The sequence below is a fragment of the Diabrotica virgifera genome, chromosome 4 (genome assembly GCF_917563875.1).
Source record: "Diabrotica virgifera virgifera chromosome 4, PGI_DIABVI_V3a".
Taxonomy (NCBI): Eukaryota; Metazoa; Arthropoda; class Insecta; order Coleoptera; family Chrysomelidae; genus Diabrotica; species Diabrotica virgifera.
The window spans coordinates 2,068,815-2,094,058 of NC_065446.1; the positions used below are offsets into that span (position 1 = coordinate 2,068,815).

A 25,244-nucleotide genomic window follows, 5' to 3' on the forward strand; every position below is an offset into this window, starting at 1 on the left:
AATAAACATTATAGAAGTTCTCAGGGACTTTCGGCCCTCGCTAATAACGTAATCTTTCATTCTGCGTTTAAATTTTTCAAAAATACTTATTAGTTTTCTCAGGATTCGAAAAAAATGAATCCCCATTTGAATAGCATTGCAGCCGAAAATACGTACCGATCCTCTTAAATACCTCCAGAACGCTTCTAGTTAGAAAAACGAAAATTGGTACACATATTTATCTTCCAGAGATAAATCGATTCCATCTAGTGTGAATTTCTAGTACCACTCATAGACGTCCGTTTTGGGTGGGGCAACAGTTATTTTATCGCGTCACTTTTTTGTATTTAACTTTTAATCATTTTTAATACTGGATTATTAAATTGTGAGGTATTCTAGTACTAAAAGGTACTCTTGCTTTAAGTCGGTAGGACACACCGTTTTCTAGAAAAATCGATTAAAAAATGTTTCGTTTCCTGAATTTGAAAAGAAATTTAAAAATGAATTCAAAAAAACGGTATATTTTACCAACTTAAAGCAAGAGTAACTTTTAAAACTAGAATACCTCACAATTTAATAATCCAGAGTCAAAAGTTCTTAGTTCTTAAAAATTAAAGACAAAAAAGTTATGCGATAAAATAACCGTTGACCTACCCAAAACAAACGCATATGACCGGTAGTAGAAATTCGCAATTAATGAAATCGATTCATCTCTGGAATATTAATAAACGTACCAGTTTTCGTTTTTCTAAATAGTTTTTTTTTTAATTTTTTTTAATCTTCAAAAACGAAAAATTTTCAAATCGGTTGTTTTAGAAAACGGTGTATCCTATCGACTTAAACTAAGAGTACCTTTTAGTACTATAATACCTTACATTTTAATAATCCAGACTCAAAAATGCTGAAAAAAAGGTTTGCGATAATATAACTGTTGCCCTACCCAAAACGGACGCCTATGACCGGTACTAGAAATTTGCGATGGATGGAATCGATTTATCTTTGAAAGATAAATATGTGTACCAATTTTCGTTTTTCTAAATGGAAGCGTTCTGGAGATATTAAGGAAAAGCTAATTCCAAGACGCCATCTTCAAAGAGCTTTAGCTCCCTTAAGAAGCATTTTCGGACTAGATGAATTGGGTTAAATTGTCTTAAAATTTTCTGAGGAATCTCCTGTCTTCGTTTTTCGGTAGAGTTTCTGGACACCCTATATAGTATCTGGTTAAACATGCATACAAAGCATCCTATTTTTATTTGTAATGTCTACAGAAACAAAATTACCTGTTGCACTTCAGCAGTTGTCGACCTAAATAATTCGATATATCGAGAACCTATGCATTCCCTATGTTTGGAGAGAGCTTTGGGGGAATCCGATTCGGTTGCGAATAGTACGAACGCATCTCCGGTCGCTCGTCCGTCAGGTTTTCTTACGAAAAGAACTCCATCCACCCCATCCAAAACCGTACACGAGTTTTCGCCACTGGCGAAAAAGTCCAACTGAAAAGAAAAATAGTGTTAGTAAAATATTAAAAATGTTTTTAAAAAGGTATGTTTCTGTGGGTAGAAGTAAAAAACACATAACGTCTAAATGTAAGTATATAGTGTTGTAGAATTTATATCAAAACCCATAAGATCATCGTTTTTCATCACCCTGTATATGACCAAAATTGTATAGAATTTAATTTTGCTATTAAACAAGTGTCTCGGAAAAATGAAAACGATTAGTGATAATGATTCGACGAAATGGACGGGACATTAACAAAAAAATTCGGTGATTAGAAAGTGGACAGAGCGTTGACTGGAACAATGACGTTTTTAAGATTTTTCCAGGAAGGTTTTTAATTTGGTAAACAAATTGTATTAGTTTTTAGATGTAAAAGTAGAAAGTAGAAAAGAACTAATTAAGATATTTCTTGAAATTTGACAAATTGGAAAAGTTATGTGGAAGAATATTTGGTTTCTTAAGAAATAAATGGTTTGAGAGAGGTTGTTGTTGATTGGATGGAAAATATTGGGAGAAGGGATAATGAATGTTAGAGTCTGGATTTCAGAGAAAAATAAGGGGGACTGTGTAATGAACATCGATAAAAGGCAGTCGAGTTTTTAAAAGTGTGTAATCAGTGTAGAGTGATGTGATCAGCCTTTGCGAGCAGAATCAAGTTGAAACCAAATTTTCGACCGGTTGAAGAGTTAATTTTCCTGGTCCGAGGGAGATTCCTTTGTTTTGTCTAGAACGAGTAGCTGATTATTATCCTTTTGTGCACAAGATATCGAGCAAGGAAAACTGAGTAATAGAATTCGAGCAAGTCCTGTGTGTTTTTCTTGGAAGCAGTTTTGATGAGAGGGACTTTTTCGCAACATCCAGAGAGTACGTGTCGGGAGAATTAAGGACGGCGCAATCCTGAAAACGAAGGAGTGAAGAAACAAAAGGTTAGTCAAATCATTTTTCGGAATAGAGAAAATTTGTTTATATCAAAACCATATTTGTTTATTTGTTTATTGAACATTTTTTTAACGCAGTTAGTCATTTCAAATTTGAGAAATCAATTCAAAAGAAGAAAAGAAAAATTCATTCAATCTAGTATGAGCAAAGAAGAAATTAATTAAATTAATTTTTTTGTCAAAACAAGGAGATATCAGAGTTAGAGTTTAATTTATTAAGATTGTTGCAACAAAGTTAAATTTTAGTATTTTTTGAATCATATGTACAAGGCTTATTTGGTAAAAACAATAGATTACATTTATATGATTTTGAGTGTTTTTAATTTCCCTGTTTCCACCCTGGAAGAAGTAAGCAACTAGAAATACTAGAAGCCACAGATCACAGGTATTGTATCAAATACAAAATTAGCCCTGAGAATAAAATTGATTGGAAAATTTAATTTGAATTTAGTTGTGTTTTTACAGAGGCAGTAAATAAGAAAATTGAATAATCAATTAAATTAAGAATTTGCTAATAAATCTAAATAAATAGGTATAGTAGAGCATAACAATAGATAAGTATATATTATACAGAATGGGCCAAAGGAAACAGTCCACCTCGATATTTGGTAGTATTTATTAGATTTTAAGGAAATGACGAACCAGGTCATTTTGGATCTAAGGAGGACACATTTTTACGGTACACACTTTGTCATTTGTCAACCCCCTCTCTTCCACTTCCCCCACCCTTATTTTTAAATAGGGAATAGGGGTCGTGTGCTAGCTCATTTAAAAGGTTATTCAATTCTCTATTCAGTAATATAAACATTAACATAATTATTTATACAGGGTGTCCAAGAAAAAAATTGTTTTAATTAAATTATTTGACGTAAAAAGAAGAATGTATATAATTTATTTAATTCAAAATACATTCCACTGCTATCACAAAACAGAAAAAATGTTTTTTAAAAAAATAAACATTGCTTTTCGCTTAATTTCAATGTTCAAGCTGCCACCCATCTGCCTCCTGGTAAGTTGAATATTGAATTTAAGCGAAAAACAATATTTATTTGTCAAATAAACATTTTTCTGTTTTTTGTCAGTAGTAGAATGTATTTCAGTTAAAAAAATTGTATACATTCTTTTTTTGTGTCAATTAATTTAATTCAAAATAATTTTTCTTGGACACCCTGTATAAAATAATTATGTCAATGTTAATATTAATGAGTAGAGAATTGAATAACCTTTCAAATGAGGTAGCATACGACCCCTATTCCCTTTTAAAAAATAACGGGGGGAATGGAAGGGGGGATTTGACAAATGACAGATGTATGTACCGTAAAAATGTGTCCCCCTTTGATCAAAAATCAACCTGTTTCTTCATTTCTTTAAAATCTAATAAATACTGCCAAATATCGATGTGGACTGTTTTCTTTCACCCACTCTGTATAATATAATATTATATAAGTTACGAAAGTTAGGGATATACACTGTTACTAATAAACCAAGTAGGTATAAAAGTTATACTGAGAATAAATCAGGTATAGGCAAAATTACTACCAATAAACATGGAACAACTTACATATATTATATAGGTTATACTTGATATAAGAATTTAGTCCAAGCTTATACCGACCCACACCCTTGTTTAAGGGCAAACAATAGCGCGTCATCAATATAACTTCGGGAGATAGTATTATACCTTTTTTCGTATGGTCATCGAAACAGTGGTAATCTTTGACAGTATAGGCTATTGATTATGTACTATAGAAAGGAACTACAACGTAAACGGGGTTTTATTATTTTATATGGTCAATGAATCTCTATATATGAAAAAACCGCGGAGTGCTACCATTTAAAGGGGTGCGTTTTTGAGTAATAGGTGAATTAGTCCCTGGGCACACGTTACATTAGGGTGAGTTCTATGCACTTTTGTTACAAACACGTCTACATAAAAATTGTTCCTGGTTAAATTTCCTATCTAAATATAACTTTTTAAAGTCAAAGATACTTTTTTTACAAAAATATATTCAAAAGAAAAAGCACAAAGAAACCCAAAAGAAAGGAATTTTGTTTATCGTCCCATAACTTTTGTCCACGGGGATATAGGTATAGACATTGCTTCACAGAAAAAAAACTTACATTATTTTGTCTTTAAAATAATGTTTGATAGCGGTCATTACGATTTACAGTTTTCGAAATATGATTTTTCAAAGTTCGCCACTCACAGCAATTTTGGGCAATTTTCCTTGTTATTTCGCAAATATTGTTCTGTAACTTTTTTCTACGTAACTTTAGCCATATGCAATTGTACATGTAAGAGGAATAGAAATCAATTACCTTTAAAATATTCTACTGTATAATGTTGTACGACTTCATTTAAAGAGGTTATCTTTTTCAAGACTTTATACTTTTAACGAGTTTTTATATTTTTTACGATTATTTTTTAAATTTCCCATTATAACTTTTTTTCTACATTTAGGTATATATTATATAATAAAAAATATAGCTTATTCTGTTTACTTTAAAATGGTGTATTATAAAAAATTCTAGGATTATTTTTGAATAAGATATGCTTTTTCAAAATGTAAAAGTACTTGCAACGATTTTTGATTTTAGGATTATTTTTTAAATTCCCCATTATAACTTTTTTATGGGATTGTGTGTTATGATTGAAGCTTATTTTTTTATAGATAATACCTTGGATCCACTTGACTCGGCCGGGCAAACTTCAAAATATGGATTAATTCCAATATTTACTGTCAAAGCTCCTGCACCCCAAGCTTTGCTTGAAAAAATAGCATGTAAATGTACCAAAGGATGTACAAAAAACTGCGGTTGTAGGAAGATAGGAATTAGTTGTTCAATATTCTGCAAAGGGTGCATGTGCATGGGTACTAATTGTGGGAACTCTAAGATAACTGAGGTGTCAGAGGAAGTTATTGAAGCTAATAAAATAACGAAGAGATGGACTTAGATTTTGAAAATTTTTTAAATGTCAACGTTTAAATAATTTTAACTAAAGTGATGTTTTCTAAGACTAATGTTTATGTAATTTTTGTAAAAGAAATATTATTAAATAATACAGGTAAAAAAATATCAAGGAATCACCCGGTTTCCATTATATATTTAAATATAGATGATACACCATTTTAAAGAACAGAAAGTAAGCCCTCTTTATTGAGCAATTTATAGTATATTCATGTACAAGAAAAAAAATTTATAATGACAAATTTGAAAAATAATCGTAAAAAATGTAAAAATAATAGTTTTTTGTATTAGGTATTATATAATATATAATATTTAATATATAATATATAATATATAATATATAATATATAATATATAATATATAATATATAATATATAATATATAATATATAATATATAATATATAATATATAATATATAATATATAATATATAATATATATTATATATATAATATATTATTTTATTTTTATATTATATTATAAAAAAATCGTTAAAAGTATAAAACCTTGAAAAACCATAATCTCTGTAAAAAAAAGTCGTACAACGATATACAGTAGACCATTTTAAAGGTAATTGATTTCTATTCCTATTACGTGTACCATTGCATATACCTAAAGTTACGTAGAAAATAGTTACAGAACAATATTTGCGAAATAACAAGGAAAATTGCCCAAAATTGCTGTGAGTGGCGAACTTTTAAAAATCATATTTCGAAAACTATAAATCCTAATTACCTCTACTAAACAGCATTTTAAAGAAGAAATATGTAGATTTTTTTTCTGTAAAGCAATGTCTATACCTATATCCTCGTGGACAAAAGTTATGGGACAAAAAACAAAATTTCTTTCTTCTGGGTTTCTTTGTGCTTTTTCTTTTGAATATATTTTTGTAAAAAAAAGTATCATTGACTTTATAAAGTGATATTTAGATAGGAAATTTAACCAGGAACAATTTTTATGTAGATATGTTTGTACCAAAAGTGCATAGAACTCACCCTAATATAACCTGTGCCCAGGGACTAATTCACCCATTTCTCAAAAACGCACCCCTTTAAATGGTAGCACTCCGCGGTTTTTCATATATAGATGTCCATTGACCATATGAAATAATAAAACCCCGTTAACGTTGTAGTTCCTTTTAGCTATCTTATTTTGAATATAATCAATAGCCTAGTATCTAAGATCAATATTTTGACAATTTAACTCATAGGCGCGCTAAATGGAAGTAATAGAAAACAATTTTGTTATTAGTAAATAAATATTTATAAAAATAAACCAAAATGGGTGAAAATTTTATGTTAACGTAGGTATTTGCACGAAATAATAGGTAATAATAAATAATCATTTCGTTGTGAAGCGAAACGAGAGCTGTGTTTTATTTAGTTCATAATTTCCATGTTCGCATAATTTTGGCACGGTTTTTAATGGACTTTTTCTTGGAAGGTTTCACTTTATTTTTCGTTTGATTAATTTTTCCCATTTTGTTAAACTATTGATAATATTTTTAGAATAAAAGAACTCGCATTAGAATTTGAAATATTTTTACGTAAAATATACTTACCTACCTACAGACCTACATATAACTAAAATTCACAATTAACAATAATCTATTTTTTCAAACAGACGAACAACTTAGTTCTATTGCACAAAAATATAATAAATTAACTATAAATAAACACTACTGTCCTATGAAATAACAATAACGAATTCTTAAAATAACACATTACTGCACTGAACAGATATCGACAAAGATAACAGAACATATAAGAGAAAATCTGACGCAGGTTTGTCAAAATGACAGTGACAATTTCTCTATGTTGCCTAATTAGTTATTAGTTATAATATGTTCGATTTCTTGTTAGAAATAAAAAAATTTAGTAGGTCCAAAATGACACAAAATCTAGGCATGGGATAAAAAAGTTTATTTGAAGAAATTTTATTATTTTGTTCTTCTTAATGGCGGTACAGGATCATTTTTTTAATATTGTATTTAATTACAGAGTAATTTCCACATACTAATATATTTCTTAGATTGGGCTCTGTACCGCCATTCTTTATTATATTACGAATATGTGTGCCAAATATCTCGACAAAATATTCAAAATTACAGCCGCAATCTTGGACCGCGTTTGTTGCTACCTGTTGATCGCTACTGTAGCCTCTTAAGTCTGGTATAACCTATTTTATGACTGTCAAAGTCAGCAGAGAGAAAAATATATTATTTTTGGTTAATTTGTTTTGTGAGTAGGTATATAATAAAAAAAATGTGTTTAATAGGTATTGCGGCTGTCGAGGAAGTTGATAATTTAATTAACATGATGGAAAATACACGAAAAAGGAAAACTTTCAAAGAAAGAATAAATTCCTTTTCAAAATCCATTGATAAAGAATAAAGGAAATCGGAATAAAAATCCGGTTTTCTAAAGATAATGTAAGGTTTTTAGAAAACTTAATAGGTGATTGATTCACTTATTATTGGGTACAAGCGAGTAGGAGGCTTATCATCCACACTACAAGAAAAATAAGGTCTTTATTTTCTATGATTTGTAGAAAATCTCACACAATATTCTTCAAAATATGCTGAAATTTACATACTTCATATCTGTCACCACATGTTATATGACCCAAATATTACGTTTTCTTATTTTGATTTGATCCAGTATCTCCCTACTGTTCTCTATTCTTCTTAATACTTCTTGATTGGTTATTCTGTCTGTCCAGGAGATTCTCAGCATTCCAAATTTCAAATATTTCCAATCTATTGAGACATTGTTTATTAAGAGTCCATGACTCCACACCATACAAAAGAACAGAAAATACGTAACACTTTAGTACTCGTTTTCTGAGATTTAGGCTGTGATCTCTACTACATAATATTGGTTTCATGTTATTGAATGCACTTCTAGCCTTTTCTATTCTAACTCTGATTTCTTTGATATTTATAATCATTTGTTTCATTAATATTTGTCCCTAAATAGTTCTATCGTCTGAATATCATCGTAATAATTCTGAACTCGTTCTATCGTCTTATTATTTACGAGTAGATTGATGCTTCTAATGCTTTTCTTTGATATAACCATGAATTTTGTTTTCTTTATGTTTAGTGATAGACCAAATTTTTCACTCGTTGCTGCAACCTAATCTAAAAGTTTTAATTTTAACTTTCGTCTAGTTTAATAGAACTGATAAAACATTCAACTGCACAAATAGTTATTTTTAATGGCGTTGTGGGACGTAACAGTTAATTGAAGTTGATTAAACCCTTCCAACTGATAAATTTTTGAGTTTTCACGCATATTCTACCGAACAGTAACAACTCTCCAATAAATTATACAATCAAAGCTATGAAAATTGTTATATTAACCGGAAAATTAGGACTCAGTTGTATACGATTTTGATTATCGCTATTGCAGATACACCAATTTGATTGAAAAATCCAAGGTTGGGGTGCTTTTGATGCTCTCTGAACAATGTTTATCTAATGATACTTTACTGAATGTAAAAACAATAAAAACAACAAAAAATATCATAATATTTCCACTTACTAAGCTAATTAATACATGCATCAAAGAATTTGTTTTTCCATCTGTCCTTAAAAAAGCAATAATTTGTCCAATCTTCAAAAAAGAAGACTCAAACTTGCCAGAAAATTATCGGCCAGTCTCACTGCTACCAATTATCTCGAAAATTTTGGAAGAATGCATGACACTGTCAATGGTCTATTTTTTGAGGTTAATGATATATTTTCAGAATGTCAATTTGGTTTTCGCAAAAATAAAAATACCACTCTAGGTATTTTAAACCTTATATTGTATAATACGGAGTCATCTCATAAACTACAAGTTAACTCAGTCCTTTTGTGTGACCTGAGCAAGGCTTTTGACTTGGTCAGCCATGAAATCCTCCTGCAGAAATTAGAAAAATATAACTTTTGTTCTAAGAGTATCGAGCTCATAAAATCATATCTGAGAGATAGGGTACAGGCTGTGAGGGTTGGTGGAGTGTTGTCGACAGAGAGTGTGTTAAATATGGGACTACCCCAGGGTTCAATACTGGGCCCTATTTTATTCTTGATTTATATTAACGATCTTCCAAACATGGAATATAATGCTAAATATACACTCTTTGCGGATGACACTATGGTGGCCTACCCAGCTGATAATATTGAGGAGGGTTCCTGGTGGACATGCTGGAGGGTTCTATGGTGGCACGACACAGAACTGAACAATGGTTTGCTGCAAATAGGCTGGTTCTGAACAACAATAAAACTAGATAAGTGATTTTCAGAATGAGAGATGTGGGTGATATAAATGATGGAGTCGGCGAGATTGGATTTTTAGGACAGTATTACATATTAATAACTTGTGCAAAAAACTAAATAAAAGTCTCCTTATTTTGAGAAATCTGCCAAAATGTGTCTCACTGGAGACTGTATGTACTGCTCCTACTACTGTATATCTCTCCATATGCTATCCTTGTCTGGTGTCATGCAGCTGACACTTACAGAGTATTTGCTTTTCTGAATATTATATATTTTTTTGGTTTTCTGTTAGACAAAAATTTATTAAGATTTGGTGTTTCTAAATTTGCATACATTCGTGATCGGTGACTCGTTCAACCCCTTTTAACTACAGCCCTTTCAATAATAAGGACTTTGAACCGATGAAACTTACAGATCATATAAACAACATATACACGAGTCAACAAACTTGTGAAGTCGTAACGATTAAGTTCATTTAAGATACTAATTAGGGGGTGCTATGCTCGATATTTTTACCAAAACCAAAAGACACTAACTTTATTTTGAGCGTAACTTGTTTAATATTGATGCTAGAAATTTTTTTATAAAACAAAAATGAAGCTTTTTTTAAACACTTTAAACAAGTTGTAATGAGTTTTCCCCGAAATGTGCTTTATTTTTGGTTATTTCACGTTAAAGTATTCCATTTGGAATTTGACGAATATGAACCTATTTTTCATTAGCTATAACTCTGCTTCTACTAAGTGTAGAGACGTGATATATACACCATTTTTTAAAAATTTTTACAGGCTATACTTTTACTCAGAATGTTTTTTCGACAAAATACTTACTATTTGAGTTATTTGCAAAAAACCGTCTAAAAGCGTGGTTATTTTATTGAAAAAATGAACATATTCACTGCCAAATAACTCGTAAAGTATTGACTTAGTGAAAAAACTCTATAGAACAAAAGTTACTTAAAATTAGCCAGTTTATCAATTTCCTGACTTTCTTTGGACGAATATTTTTTCACCCCCAAGAGGGGGTGAAAACCACCCCCAGGGCAAAAGCACATATCGGCACAATATCACTTTTTTTCTTTTGACTTTTGTAGCTATGTGTATGCCAAATTTCATGTCAATCCAAGCGGTTCTTTAAAATGTAGAGATTTTGCAATATTTTACCGGTTAAAGAACGGACTATAACTGTATTATATACTTACTACTTGTTTTGCCGTGCAATCATACGGCAACCCTCTCATCCGAATGATAACAACAGCCCCTTTCGAAAGGAACGCCTGCGCCTCACAGCTAGAGCCACCTGCGACAGCAAGGAAGTCATTCCCATTAGCCCTATACACTTCTATCCATCGAGTACCAATGTGGTGCTTATGCCTCTTCAACGCCATATCTCTATGTTCTTGACTAACAAATCTCACTAAAGCTTCACCGTTTCGTCGTCCTTGTGCTGACAAACACAAAGCTACACCACCCCTAAAATTAATTACATATTTAGCATTTAAAAAAGAAGAAGTAAGAAAAAGATAGGTCGTACATTAAATCACATAATCTGGGACGAAAAATAGTTCAATTGAACCTAACTTACCTTAGTACAAATGTGCGCATAAAAAAGTTACGGCCCTTTGAAGTTACAAAATAAAAATCAATTTTATCCAATATATCGAAAACTATTACAGATTTTTTATTGAAAATAGACATGTGGCATTTTTATGGCAGGATCATCTTAAAAAAACTTAAATTTGTACACCCCATACAACTTTTATGGGGGTTATATTCCCTTAAACCTCTCTCCCCAATGGTTTGTGTATGTTTCAATTAAATTGTTATTGTGGTACCATTAGTTGTTAAAGACAATCTTTTTAAAACTTTTTTGCCTCTTAGTACTTTTCCATAAGCCAATTTTTATCGAGATATTTTGAACATTATTTGTAAAATCCACCACCAAATCCATTTACAATATTTGTAAATGGTTAAGTAAGATTGTAGAGAACTGGTATTAATACGTATGTATTTATAATTTACATTTTGTTGGGTACTCAGAAATTTTGAAATTTTTGAAAAAAGAAGCCGTATCTCGATAAAAACTGGCTTATCGAAAAAGTACTAAGAGACAAAAGAGTTTGAAAAACATTGTGTTTAATTAATGGTACCACAATAATAATTTAATTGGAACGTACACAAACATTAAGAGGATTTAAGAGAACAAAGTGCATTCAATAATATGAAACAAATATTATGTACTTAGTAGAGATCTCAGCCTAAATCTTAGAAAACGAGTACCGAAGTATGAAGTTATGTATTTTCCGTTTTTTGTATGGTGTGGAGACATGGACTCTTAATAAACAATGTCTCAATAGATTGGAAGCATTTGAAATGTGGACATATTGAAGAATGCTGAGAATCTCCTGGACAGACAGAATAACCAATGAAAAAGTACTAAGAAGAATAGAGAACAGCAGGGCGATACTGGATTCCATCAAAATAAGAAAACTACAATATTTGGGTCATATAACACGTGGTGACAGATATGAACTCCTAAAATTAATTATGCAGGGAAAGATACAAGGAAGGCGCAGCATAGGTAGAAGAAAAATGTCCTGACCCAGTCATTTGCTGTTCGTACTTGATTTCTCACATTTCTTTGTCCAGGTCCAAAAAAATAACCGGAATTGTTTATTAAGATTGTGGCAATGTTAACCTTATTAATGCATATTGTATAATGAATCCGAGCTTTTTAATAAACGGAAAATCCCAGCCTTTTTAATAAACACGTTGTGAAAAGACTAGTTTTTATTATTACTAATAGCATTAGGTACGCTATGAGTTAATTTGCTTACGATATTGCCGGCCAATGACAGTGATGATAAATGCATTATAGCTGACATAACATAGTTTGCCTTGTTGTTTATATTTACATGTTTGTTGATATTTATTGCATTCTATTAGTATTAAACAATAGTATAATACAATAGACATTCAGTCATTCATTTTAAGAATATGAATCATATAATATTTTGGAAGATAACGCATTACGCGTGCCTGGATCCCGCATACCAAAAAAATGTTTACTAATAGCAAGCTGAAAACTTGTTAATAGCTTAAAGGATCCCCCAAGGAATAGAAAGAATTTCTAAATTCATATTATTTGACACACCTCGTATAAAATTAACAAACTTGGATAACTGATGGTTGCATCTTAAGGTTTAGACTATGCACAGATTTTTATCAAGCATAACTTTTTTTCCTAAAATTATTAATAAAGAGTTATTACATGTCTAATAAATAAAAATGATGTTCGGAATCAGTAATTTAGGAAAATTTCAGAAATTTTTTTTTTCAAGTAGAAGGCTGTTATTGCATATTTGAATATGGTTTTTAATTACAAATAACTTTTCATAATAAAATTTTTTGATATTTTGAAATATAAAGTGAGTTTGCTCTTATGCGAAATTCATATTTTTTGACATACCTCGTATACTGTTGACAAAATTTGATATCTGATGATTGCATCTTAGGTTTTAGACTATGCAGTAGGGATGGGAAAAACCTACAGGTTTAAACCTAAAACCGGTTTTTTTACTTCGCAATAACCGGTTTTACCGGTTGTTTTTTTGTCCCGGTTATTACCGGTTTTTTTCTTTTTAAAGTAAAAACCGGTTATTAGGTTTTTAGGGCGATTAGGATTAGGTTAGGTATTATTTTGGATCCCAATCATAATTATTATTCTCAAGTAATAATTATTCCAAACAAAACCATAATTCAAATTTTATTTTATTTTATAAAATACAGAAGCAAACTGAAAGTGCAATCTCACATCAGCCAGAAATAATTATTAAGTTTTACTATAACATTTCCTTGAAAAGGTATTTGTAATCATAATATTTACATAAGAAGTGATCTGGTTGAATTAGACGCAAACATCATCTATTTTTCACACTTAACTCTTGACATTGAAAGTGGGTGAATGACTTTTTCTCATTACCAAAAATAATTCTCTGACTATGAATATCGAATTACTGATTACGAATAAGAATCTCCAAGAATTTCGCTACGTTTTCAAAACGATACACTCATACAGGAAGTATTAAATGAGTTAAAATGTACTTATTCTACAAATATACAAACGTGTTAAAAGTAATACATGTTCTTTCAATAGTACTATTTTGATCATATTGATATCGAGTCGAATGGAGTATCGCAAACTAAAGTGTATTGTAAATGTAACTTTGTAACCTATTGGATTAAAAAAACCGAAAACCGGTTTTTTCAAAAACCGGTTTTTTTGGCCGGTTATAACCGCCAAGTTAAACCGTAAGCAAAAAAACCGGTATAACCGAAAACCGGTGTTTTGTCAAAAACCGCCATCCCTACTATGCAGAGCACTTTATAAAGAAGTACTTTTTTTTCGTAAAATTGATATTAAAAAAGTTTCCCATATGGTTCCAAGTTACGCAGACACCCTGTATGACTGCGGACACTAAATCCATTCGCCAATTTTACTATTTTTTATTTTATTAGTCATTTGTTTTCGTATCTTATCCTAAAACTGATACTAATATTAATCTCTAATAAACAATTCTACTAATAAATAATTATTTTTGTATATTTTTTTAATAATTTTTTATAATATATTTGTTTTAAATGATGTTCTAAGAGTTCCACAGCAACATTCTTCTTTGGCCCTCTAATTAATTCGAAAGCTTCTTACTATCAACTGTCCTAGTTCGTCATTCATTTTTATCTACATATTTTTTTATATAATTTTTTTAATTATTATTTTTTTCTATTATTTTTTTAATATATATTTTTTCTTTCTTTTGTTTTTAATTTTTCTATATTTTTTTTATTATATTTTTTCTTTTTTTTTAATATAGAACAATTTACAAGAAATACTTACTCTATATTTTACAATTACAATTTAAGTTTAATATCTAAAATATGTTTATACAATAGACGGTATACCAACTCATTGTTTTCTAATGTTAATAAATAGTTTAAATTAATGGGATGGTGGACATCAGTCAAAAAATACAGTGAATTTAAAATAGTTATTTGTTACTTTCCTAACAAGTGCAGAAAGTCATACTTTTCCGCACGCGACTGCAGTTTGCCGAACGACGCGAAGCGGGAGTTCGGCAAGCAGTCGAGTGCGGAAATGAGACTTACTGCAAGACTTAGGAACAATATTTTTTCTACGAGTCTTTAATTAATTAATCAATTAATCAATCAATTAATTTAATTAATATGAAAATACATAAACAAATTAATTCTTTGACAAGGTTGTCAAAACCAAACTTTCAATATAATTAGTTAGCATGACGACGATCTTGGTTTCCCTGACGATGATTCAAAACGACTGTTATTGTCTACCGATTTGACTTTCGAATATTATGTCAAAATAATTTTATTTCATCGAATTGTCGCGTTAATTTCATTAAAACAGGAACACAATAAGATATATTTGAAATAAATTAGTAAATAATATCTAAATATTAGTTTATTGCATCTATTATAATTACTTTAACGCCATATTAACATATCTAAATTAACACGCGTGCGGAAAAGTAAAAACCGCGTGCGGAAAAGTAACACGCGTGCGGAAAAGTAACACGCGTGCGGAAAAGTAACACGCGTGCGGAAAAGTGAAACTTTCTAAACTAAAATGCTTGCGCAAAAGTAGACATTTTTGTACGCTCGTAGAAAAAATAGATTACGACCGATTCTAAGACCTACCGAATATACATATGTATATAATTTCATAAAAATCGGTCAAGCGGTCTCGGATGAGTATGGAAACTAACATTGTGACAATAGAGTTTTATAGATGTAAATATATAGATGGCTATTAACAAATAGGGGTTGGTGATAGAAGAGTGCAAATTAAGGGTTGTATGTATTTTTTGATTCTACATCATATAAAATTAAGGTAGATAATTTTGTCCAAAAAAAAATTAAAAAAAAAATGTCAGGGGGCCAACTCCCCTGCAACATGTGCAGAAAGTCATTCTTTTCCGCACGCGACTGCAGTTTGCCGAACGACGCGAAGCGGGAGTTCGGCAAGCAGTCGAGTGCGGAAAAGAGACTTTCTGCTAGAGTTAGGAACTATATTTTTTCTAAGAGTCTTTAAAAAATTACCAAATCTTAATCAATTAATTTAATTAATATGAAAATACATACACAAATTAATTCTTTGACAAGGTTGTCAAAACCAAACTTTCAATATATTTAGTTAGCATGACGACGATCTTGGTTTCCATGACGATGATTCAAAACGACTGTTATTGTCTACCGATTTGACTTTCGAATATTCTGTCAAAATAATTTTATTTCATCGAATTGTCGCGTTAATTTCATTAAAACAGGAACACAATAAGATACATTTGAAATAAAATAGTAAATAATATCTAAATATTAGTTTATTGCATGTATTATAATTATTTTAAGATCATATTAAAATATCTACACGCGTGCGGAAAAGTAAAACGCGTGCGGAAAAGTAAAACTTTCTAAACTAAAACGCGTGCGCAAAAGTAGACATTTTTGCACGCTCGTAGAAAAACATATTAACGTTATTAGAAATAAGAGAACAGGTCAAAATTTTGTGTTGTAGGTTACCCAACTGACCACAAATACATTGTGATATATTCAAAAAAAAAAGATAAATTTAATTAGGTATGTACATTTTTTCATAATGTACCTAATTATTTAGGTAAGTATTTTTTTATTTTCATTTCAAGTGCTGTTTTTTAAGCTTAATGTAGTAAGAATGTTTTTTTTTTGTTTTTTGTTCTGATTTTCAATTTATGAATAAATTAATGTTCGCTTTATTTTGAAATTTATTGCTTAATTTCACCAATTGCGCTATTAACATTTTGGAAAATTTTAAATTTTTTGTGAACTGTTTATCTTATAATTCAATAAGGTTCCAAGTACAAGACTTTTAGTGCATTAAGGTTCCAAGTACACTGCAGACGTCGTAAAAATGGTACATAATAATACATTTAAATCTTACTTATGAGATTAACTTGAGGCGGTGTCACAACTTACCACATTGTAGTATAAAATAATTTTAACATTTACAGTCCTTTAAATAACGAAGTTATGGCAGTTTGAAGTTAGAAATTTGTTTCCTGAAAAATTTGTGAAATGGCGCTTGGAACCTTATGGTTCTCAGCCCTCGATTAATCAACTTAAAACAAATGTGAGCCCAGGTCTAGATGGAATATACCCAGAATAGTTAAAACAAATCAGTGAAGATAATATTGAAATATTTGGTCCTTTTATTCAACCGCATTTATGATACAGGAAAAATATCCAAAAACTGGTTTGAATAAATCCTCATCCCACTACAGAGCGAGCCAAACCCACAACACTGCAACGAGTTCCAACTGATAAGTTTTATGAGTATGCAATAAAAGTCCTATTAAAAGTCGTACATATCCGAATCTATAAAAATTACGAAACAATCAATGGAGACAATCTATTTGGATTCAAGGCCGGTATAAAAACGAGGGGACCCCTGTTAGTTTAGTTCACTAGTTCTGTCCCAAAAATTCTACGACCAACAGACTTCATAGACTTCGAAAAAGCATTTGATAGAGTAAGACACGACCTATTATTAGAACGTTTGCAAGAAGTCTTTTTGGATGTGAAAGACGTCAAACTACTAAAAAACTTATACCGGAAACAAAATACCAGAAAAACTTCCACATCCGCAGAAGTAGAAATTAGCAGAAGACAGTTATTAGAAATTGGGTCACCTCTGCTATTTAATCTTTATTCCGAGTTTCTATTTAAAGTGCCTCTGGAGGATCCAAGGATGGAGTCAAGGTGAATGGCGTAAATTAATATAAACAGCATCAGATACGCCGATGATACGGTGTTGATTGCGGATTCCGACTTGGGTCTACAACGACTCATCGACAGGACCAACTCGATCTGTAAGCAATTTGGTACGAAAATAAATATTAAGAAAACCAAAGTGATGTCAATCCGAAAAAACCAAAATGTATTTCAACCGAGCCAATACCTGGAATATTGGATGGATATCAGCGTAAATCCTGAGCTAGAAATAAAGCCGAGAATAGAAAAGGCCAGAAAATCTTTCGAAAAAATCAAAAGACTGCTATGTGATTCTCGAAAAAATTCAAAATTCGACTCCGTGTATCAACATACTCAATACAAAAGAAGAAGGATTGAAAAGGTGGGTGGAACACTATAAAGAACGACTTACTATCGAAGTAGAAGATCCAAATCAACCACCCCCAGGAGCAAGCAACAATACAACATTAGAGCCTCCATCAATTCAAGAAGTACGGGATGCAATCAGTGGCGGTTTCTCCATAAGTGCACATGTGCACGTGAACCCCCAAAATTATTTTCACACCAACATTCATATATGTAATATTTATCATTCTATAAATAACATTTTAATCTAACTATACAGTAATTGAAATTCGAAATAACAGATCCAAGGAGTTTATAAGTATCTAATAGGTAACATTTAATTATTTTTATTCTATCTCAAAGGAGAAAGTTCACGGATGCGAGGCCTTAGACAGAACCCCGCGTTCACCGCTCTCACAGTGGTTCCTATACCAATGACTTTTCATACGACGAAATACAACTCACCACCCACCCCGCTACCCGCTCTAGCCCACAAGTTTAGATGGCCACAGGATCACAAGTTGGATGTGATCTTACGGCATGACTTTGGTGTTTTCAACGTGCACGGCACACGTATGTTTAAATTTTGCTTTCATGAAGTTCGAATTTCGGAACTATATTAAGAATGGAAGGATTTGAGGACGTAAGTGTTAGCGTGAAATATTTAAAATCAATTAAATTTTCTTCATTATATTTAGAAGAAAAATTAAAAATGCGGAAACCAAATTTGTTAATTAAGAATGTACCAAAGTGCAAACGTCGGGATTATAAATGATTATTTAAAATGGAGATTTGTGTAAAAACTTACAAATTGTGTAGGTGTGAAGCACATATTTGGAGAAGAGGAAGCATAATGAATAAAATAGAAGATACGATTTTAACTATCCAGTTGGAATTCCAGATTGGAATTCTCCAATTATGTACTTGTTACGATGCCAGTGACAACTGCAGAAACAGAACGATGTCTCTCTGCATTGAAACGTATCAAAACTTTCCTTAGAATCGCTAAGGGCCAGGATCGATTAACTGCACTCGCAATGTTTTCAATAAAAAAAAATGATTCAAGAAATTCCAAATTTTACTGAATTTGTTTGTGAATAATTTATCTAAAAAATAACAGGCGACTGACTTTCGTTACAAAACTTGCTTGTAACATTTAAACACTAAATTATAGCAATTTGGTATGAAAATAAATATTAAGAAAACCAAAGTGATGTCAATCCGAAAAAACCAAAATGTATTTCAACCGAGCCAATACCTGGAATATTGGATGGATATCAGCGTAAATCCTGAGCTAGAAATAAAGCCGAGAATAGAACAGGCCAGAAAATCTTTCGAAAAAATCAAAAGACTGCTATGTGATTCTCGAAAAAATTCAAAATTCGACTCCGTGTATCAACATACTCAATACAAAAGAAGAAGGATTGAAAAGGTGGGTGGAACACTATAAAGAACGACTTACTATCGAAGTAGAAGATCCAAATCAACCACCCCCAGGAGCAAGCAACAATACAACATTAGAGCCTCCATCAATTCAAGAAGTACGGGATGCAATAAAACACCTAAAAAAATAGATCTCCAGGAAGTGATGGTATACCCACGGAACTTTTTAAATGTGGAGGTGCTACTCTTACTAATCAAATATATAAAATAATACTGAGAGCCTGGAATGAGGAACTAATCCCGGAATAATGGTATATTGGAATCGTTTGCCCGCTACACAAAAATGGTGATCAATGGGAACGTAGAAACTATAGGGGAATAACCCTCCTTAATACAGCTAACAAAATATTTTCGAGTATACTCCAGAATTCCAGTGAATTGTAAAATTGTTCTACGTACCTGTAGAATTGTACCAAAAACTCGAACTTTAGCTATTACAACTAAAATAATGATACACGACACGTTACTAAATATAAATCAAATGGAAATGAAGAATTCGCTTTTGAGATTATAATTATTAATTTTTTTATTACGGACATAAAACCTGGTTTTCATAATATACATGAAGGCGTTGATATCTATGATACTAAAAGTTTCAACCAATAAACAAAAAGAAAAATAATATTCTGAGTATTATAATGACAGAGTTTTTGTTATATGTATATAAAGATAACCGTAAGTTCTAAAACAAGAATAAAAAACCGCTAAACGCCGTAAAATGAGTGGCGAATACAATATTCCTACTACAAAAGATCTGATATGAATATTATGTGGCGCCAAAATGTATTTTCATTTTGATGCAAAATAAAATTTTAGTTTTATTTTAAACAATTTTTCCATAATATTTGCTAAATTTGAAGTAAAAAGCGCCGCAAAACAGTAACTTTGATACAGTTTGAATTTTGAAACTCTTTTGTGGCGCGTTTACTTCAAATTTAGCAAATATTATGGAAAAATCGTTTAAAATAAAACTAAAATTTTATTTTGCATCAAAATGAAAATACATTTTCGCGCCACGTAATATTCATATCAGATCTTTTGTAGCTGGAATATTGTATGCGCCACTCATTTTTAAGGCGTTTAGCGGTTTTTTATTCTTGTATCGGGAGTTTTTCAAAGTTTTTTATAAATTAAATGTATGAACTTGAATGTAATTTTTCTCGATTACGCGTTAAGCTTTATAAATGGTCCCTTTGTCGCATTATCTCCCAAATGATCTAGTGTTCATCGAATGTAGGTAAACTAGATTTTTTTTCTATTCGAAACAGATTGAAAAAAAATATTGGGATAGCCGATTAATGAACTCGCCCATTTCGGGAATAATCGTTAATTTTATTATACTTTTGTAGCTTAATAAGTTCTAAACGGCTTAACCGATTTTGATCACTAAACATGAGTTTGAAACGTATTGACAAGTAGTATCTGATGCATCTAAGGTCAAATATGATAACTGAAGCTATTACAGGAATTATTGAGCTTGAAAAACCATTTTTCCCATAGGATCATACTTATGAAGCCTATAACTTAAAAATTTGACTTTTCCCGGATATTAGGTATACACCGTCAGATTCGTCTAGAGTCCTTCTACAAACGCTCAGTTATTGGCGCAATTCGTAGGTTGAAATTTTGAGTAATTGTCGAAAAACCAAAATTTTCAAAGTTTAGTTTTTCGGCGATACTGAGCCGTGTGTATGTCTGATCCTGAAGGCTTGGACACCATTTGAAAGCTTAACTCAACACTATTGATTTGGTGTATTTTTCGGTTCTCCTGTCTCTTCTTGAACCGAAGATATATACACCCAACTAATATGCCGTTTTGTACCTACCAAGTCCTATAGCTGGCTTATGGGTGGTCAAAATTTAAAAACTACACCGGTTCTGAATCGGCCCTGACCCCGTCTTCAAACACAGAAAAAAAATTCAGATCGGTTAACTTTCGAAGTTTTTGGGAGTTTTAAGGACGAGAACGAAAAACAGGCCCTAAATAGGAAGGGCCGTAAAATCCACACCCTTGGACTAAAATGGATGGTTGACATATGAATGGGTGAGTCTTTTCCTGAATTTTAAGGTGGGAGTTGGCACAATTTTCAATTCCGTCAGATTTAGAAAATCGAAAATTTCGTTTATACGAGATAGTGTCGCGTGCAGGGGGGTGTGGGTGTGCGCCACTGGCGAGAACTGCCGTTCTCTGGTAATATGTCCAGTAAGCAAAAAGTATATACAACTTTGAACAACAACCCTGAATTTTGATTAATAACGGCGAAGACTGTAATGAAACTTTATGGAAATCACATTTCTGAGGTCCATAAAATTGTCATTCATAAATTTAATACTTAGTCTAGTCGCTATTGAAAACAACTTAACCCAGCGTGAGCTACGCCGATTAGAGGAGCTATATACCTACTTTGGTTCGACTTATCAAATTATACCTACTTTATTATCTATTCTATAAGATACGAGTAAGCCTCTGCCTTAATACCTGCAGAAAGATTTATGAACTGGCGAATCACAAAATCTCTTTTCTCTCTCTAACTCACGTACATACCCATTTCATTTTAGATTTATTTATATCAATTTACGCTATTATTAATCGAAATTCAGAGTAATGATGCGTGCAGTGATACAGAGGCATAATGATATGAAATGAATGAAATTTCGAGATGAATCTATTCATGTAAATTTTATTGCATTTGAGTAACATTATATTTTTCATAAGATGTGTGCCGTGTCCTTTAGGTTTAAAGAAAGACTTACTTTGCGACATTTAATCCTCTAAAGAAATTTGCTATATCTTGATCACTACTTTGCCACGGTAATCCTCTAGCTCTTACCACGCAATTGCTGTCAATCTCATCGTCTTTTGAACTAAAACAAAAAAGAAAATAAGTTATGTTATATTCCACAAATATATATCTATATATTATATAAAACAGTTGTAAATCATGTAGTTAGACGTTAGACTAGACCATTTATTACTCAAGAATGGCTGTATCGATTTTAATGTTATTTGGTTTTTTGGATTCACAGCCTCGAATAATAGAATAACCATTAAAATATCGTAAAAGTTGATGGGAAAAATTATTAATCTTGATCTTAAAGGTATATTTTAAGTCAGTTAAATCTACCATTGCATTGCTAATATAAATTATTAGTACATATATTATTATCGGTAGTAGAGTGATCAGTACCTATCCCATATTATCCAATAGAGTCATGCAGGAGACCAATATTCGATTTCCCGACAGGGAGAAACTTATTGTTTTTATTAAATTCATTATCTTTTCTTATTGAAGAACTAGTTGAAATAGAACACGTAACAGATGATACATGGGTGGCCTTCCTAACAGAAATGTTTAAAAAAGAAAACGAGGAATCTTTACCAGAAACTCCAAATAGAATAACTGATGAAACCGAAACCTCCCAAAAAGATGTGAAACAAGGAATAAACAAATTAAAAAATTGAAAGTCGCCAGGAGAAGATCAAATACCAAATGAACTTTTAAAATATGGAGGTGCAACCTTGTACAACATCTGCAACTTCTTATTCATAAAATATTCACCACGAACAGAATACCAGATGAATGGAGGAGAGCGATCATGCTGATGTTCTTCAAGAAATGAGGTAAGAGAGAAAGGAGGTAAGAAAGACCCCAATAATTATCGAACAATAAATCTTTTAAATACAACACTCAAATTGACAACAAGAATAATAGCGACAAAATAAACGAACGAATAACTCTGCAAGAGGAATAGCAAGGATTTCGGACAGGAAGATCAAACACGGATGCAGTTTTTGTAATAAGAGAAATAAAAGAAAAGTCGCTGAAATATACCAAACCAGCATCTATGCATGATAGATTTGAAGAAAGCGTTTAATAGAGTGAGAATTCGGGACGCGATACATTTATTATACGAAAAGGGAATATCACTGGATTTAGAAAAAACCATTGAGAATATAATGTCTAAAGACAACATGGCCATGTTAAGATGTAAAGGAAAACTATCGCAAGCTATCAAGTATGAAACTAGCATTAGACATGGAGATTCGCTGAGCCCATTAATAACTAATCGGATAATGGCTGAATTCATACAGAAAGTTAAAAAAGAAGAGGATATAGAATAGGAGAAAATTAAATAAAGATCATATGCTACGCCAACGACGCCATAATAACAACCGAAAATGAAGATGACCTACAAAGATTAATTATTAAAGAATTCGAAGACATGGTGCTCATATACAACAAGGTGATCTCAATTCTCAACAGAGAAAACTAAATCGATAGTAATATCAACGGAACCGAAACGATGGTAACTGGTCGTAAATAACAAAATAATAGAACAAGTGATGGAAACGGAATACTTGGGAATAAAACTGTCAAGCTACGGAAAAGTGGAAGAAGTACAACAACAAGTTAGCAAGGCGAAGAAAGCAGCAGGATGCCTCAACAACACAATCTGGAGAGACAAATACCTCACAACGGAAACGAAAACCAGGATATATAAATCAACAATAAGACCGATAATGACGTACACAGCAGATACGGCGAACACGAAAAGACTGTTGGAAACAGCAGAAATGAAAGTCTTACGAAAAATAACAAACCATACTCTAAAAGACAGAGTAAGAGGGGAGGAAATACGGGTGAGATGTAGTAGGTATGGAGAAAATAAACATTTGGAACAAAAGAAGAAAAATAGAATGGAATCAACACATTGAAAGAATGACAGAAATAGAATAGTATGAATAGCAAGAGACAAATCGCCAAATGGAAGAAGATCATTGGGACGACCGAGGAAAAGATGGTCAGACAAAGTCAATTGAGGCTAAAAACCGAAGTAAAACAGGCATGAGCCTATTTGTAACGTAGGAAGAAGAGAGAAGAAGAATTATAAATATTAAATGCAAAAGTTACCTTTTCATGCACTTAATACATACTCTCCTGACTCTGATATGTCACCACCAGCTATCACTAGTTCGTTTAACATATTAACACGTAAATTATGAATATGAAGATAATGAGTTGGGTACTAATTACTGTGTATCAGTAAAGCATTTTACCAACGTTAAGTTAATATCACAGTTTTCTATGAAATTAAGATAATTAACGAAGCAGGGATATTTTTAAGATTTTCAAGTATGTACCTACTATATACAGGAACAAAATATTTAGAGTACCAATATGAGAAATTGTTTCAAGAAAACTGTTTAAGAATGTTCCTGTAAAAGGAACAAAACTGCAGAAATCTCCAGGTCCAGGGGAAATAAATCTAGAATTGAGAGGATGTTAAAGAAGAAGAATAGATTTAGAACATATTTATATTTCGCCTATCCACAAAATAGGTACAAAAGCCGAACCAAAGAACTACAGGGACATATCAGTAATACCAACAGTAAGAAGCATTTATTCGATAAATAAACAACCGAAAGAACAAGCAGGATTTCGCGCAGGAAGGTCCCCTATAGAGGGTTACCATTCGTCCGGATTTCGTCCGGACAGTCCGGATTTGAAAGACATGTCCGGATTTTTTTCTTTACTAAAAAAAATGGAAAACACTTGGCCCAACGGCGGGAAATATCATTTTGCGCAGCACCTAGTTAAGTTGGTCGCACTGATTGTCAACAGCGCACGAGCAGCCACCTCTCCAAGTTCTAAAAAAGCCCCAAACACTCATGACAAATGGAAAAAAATATTTGAAGCATTTTCTAAAAGCAATGTTTTCTTTAGTAATATTTTTAAAATAGTAGAATTCATCTTTTGTCTACTTGGTACTTCGGCTCGTGGTAGCAACACAGTCAAATTCACATTTTACATTTTCTACAACCCCTTGGTTTTCCCCTGTCCGGATTTGGCCCTAATAAATTATGGTAACCCTACCTATAGATAATATGTTTAAACTAAAGCTTGCATTGAAATAAAAGTGCAGCGGAATATAGACATTTAGCTTCAACAGATCTTGAAAAAGTATATGACAGTGCATGGCAC

At 31.7% G+C, this 25,244-nt stretch overlaps 1 protein-coding gene across 2 annotated transcripts in view; it reads right to left on the reverse strand.

The window, feature by feature from the left end:
- The window catches only part of LOC114324397 (RNA-binding protein fusilli), a 372,033-nt gene that overhangs the window by 118,774 nt on the left and 228,015 nt on the right, over positions 1–25,244 (reverse strand). For both annotated transcript variants that reach the window (XM_050647923.1, XM_050647922.1), the window contains exons 6-8: positions 22,015–22,125; positions 10,854–11,124; positions 1,260–1,475 (exon numbers count right to left, since the gene is read on the reverse strand). In XM_050647923.1, the coding sequence (XP_050503880.1) occupies positions 1,260–1,475; positions 10,854–11,124; positions 22,015–22,125 (598 nt within the window). The remainder of the gene's footprint in view (positions 1–1,259; positions 1,476–10,853; positions 11,125–22,014; positions 22,126–25,244) is intronic.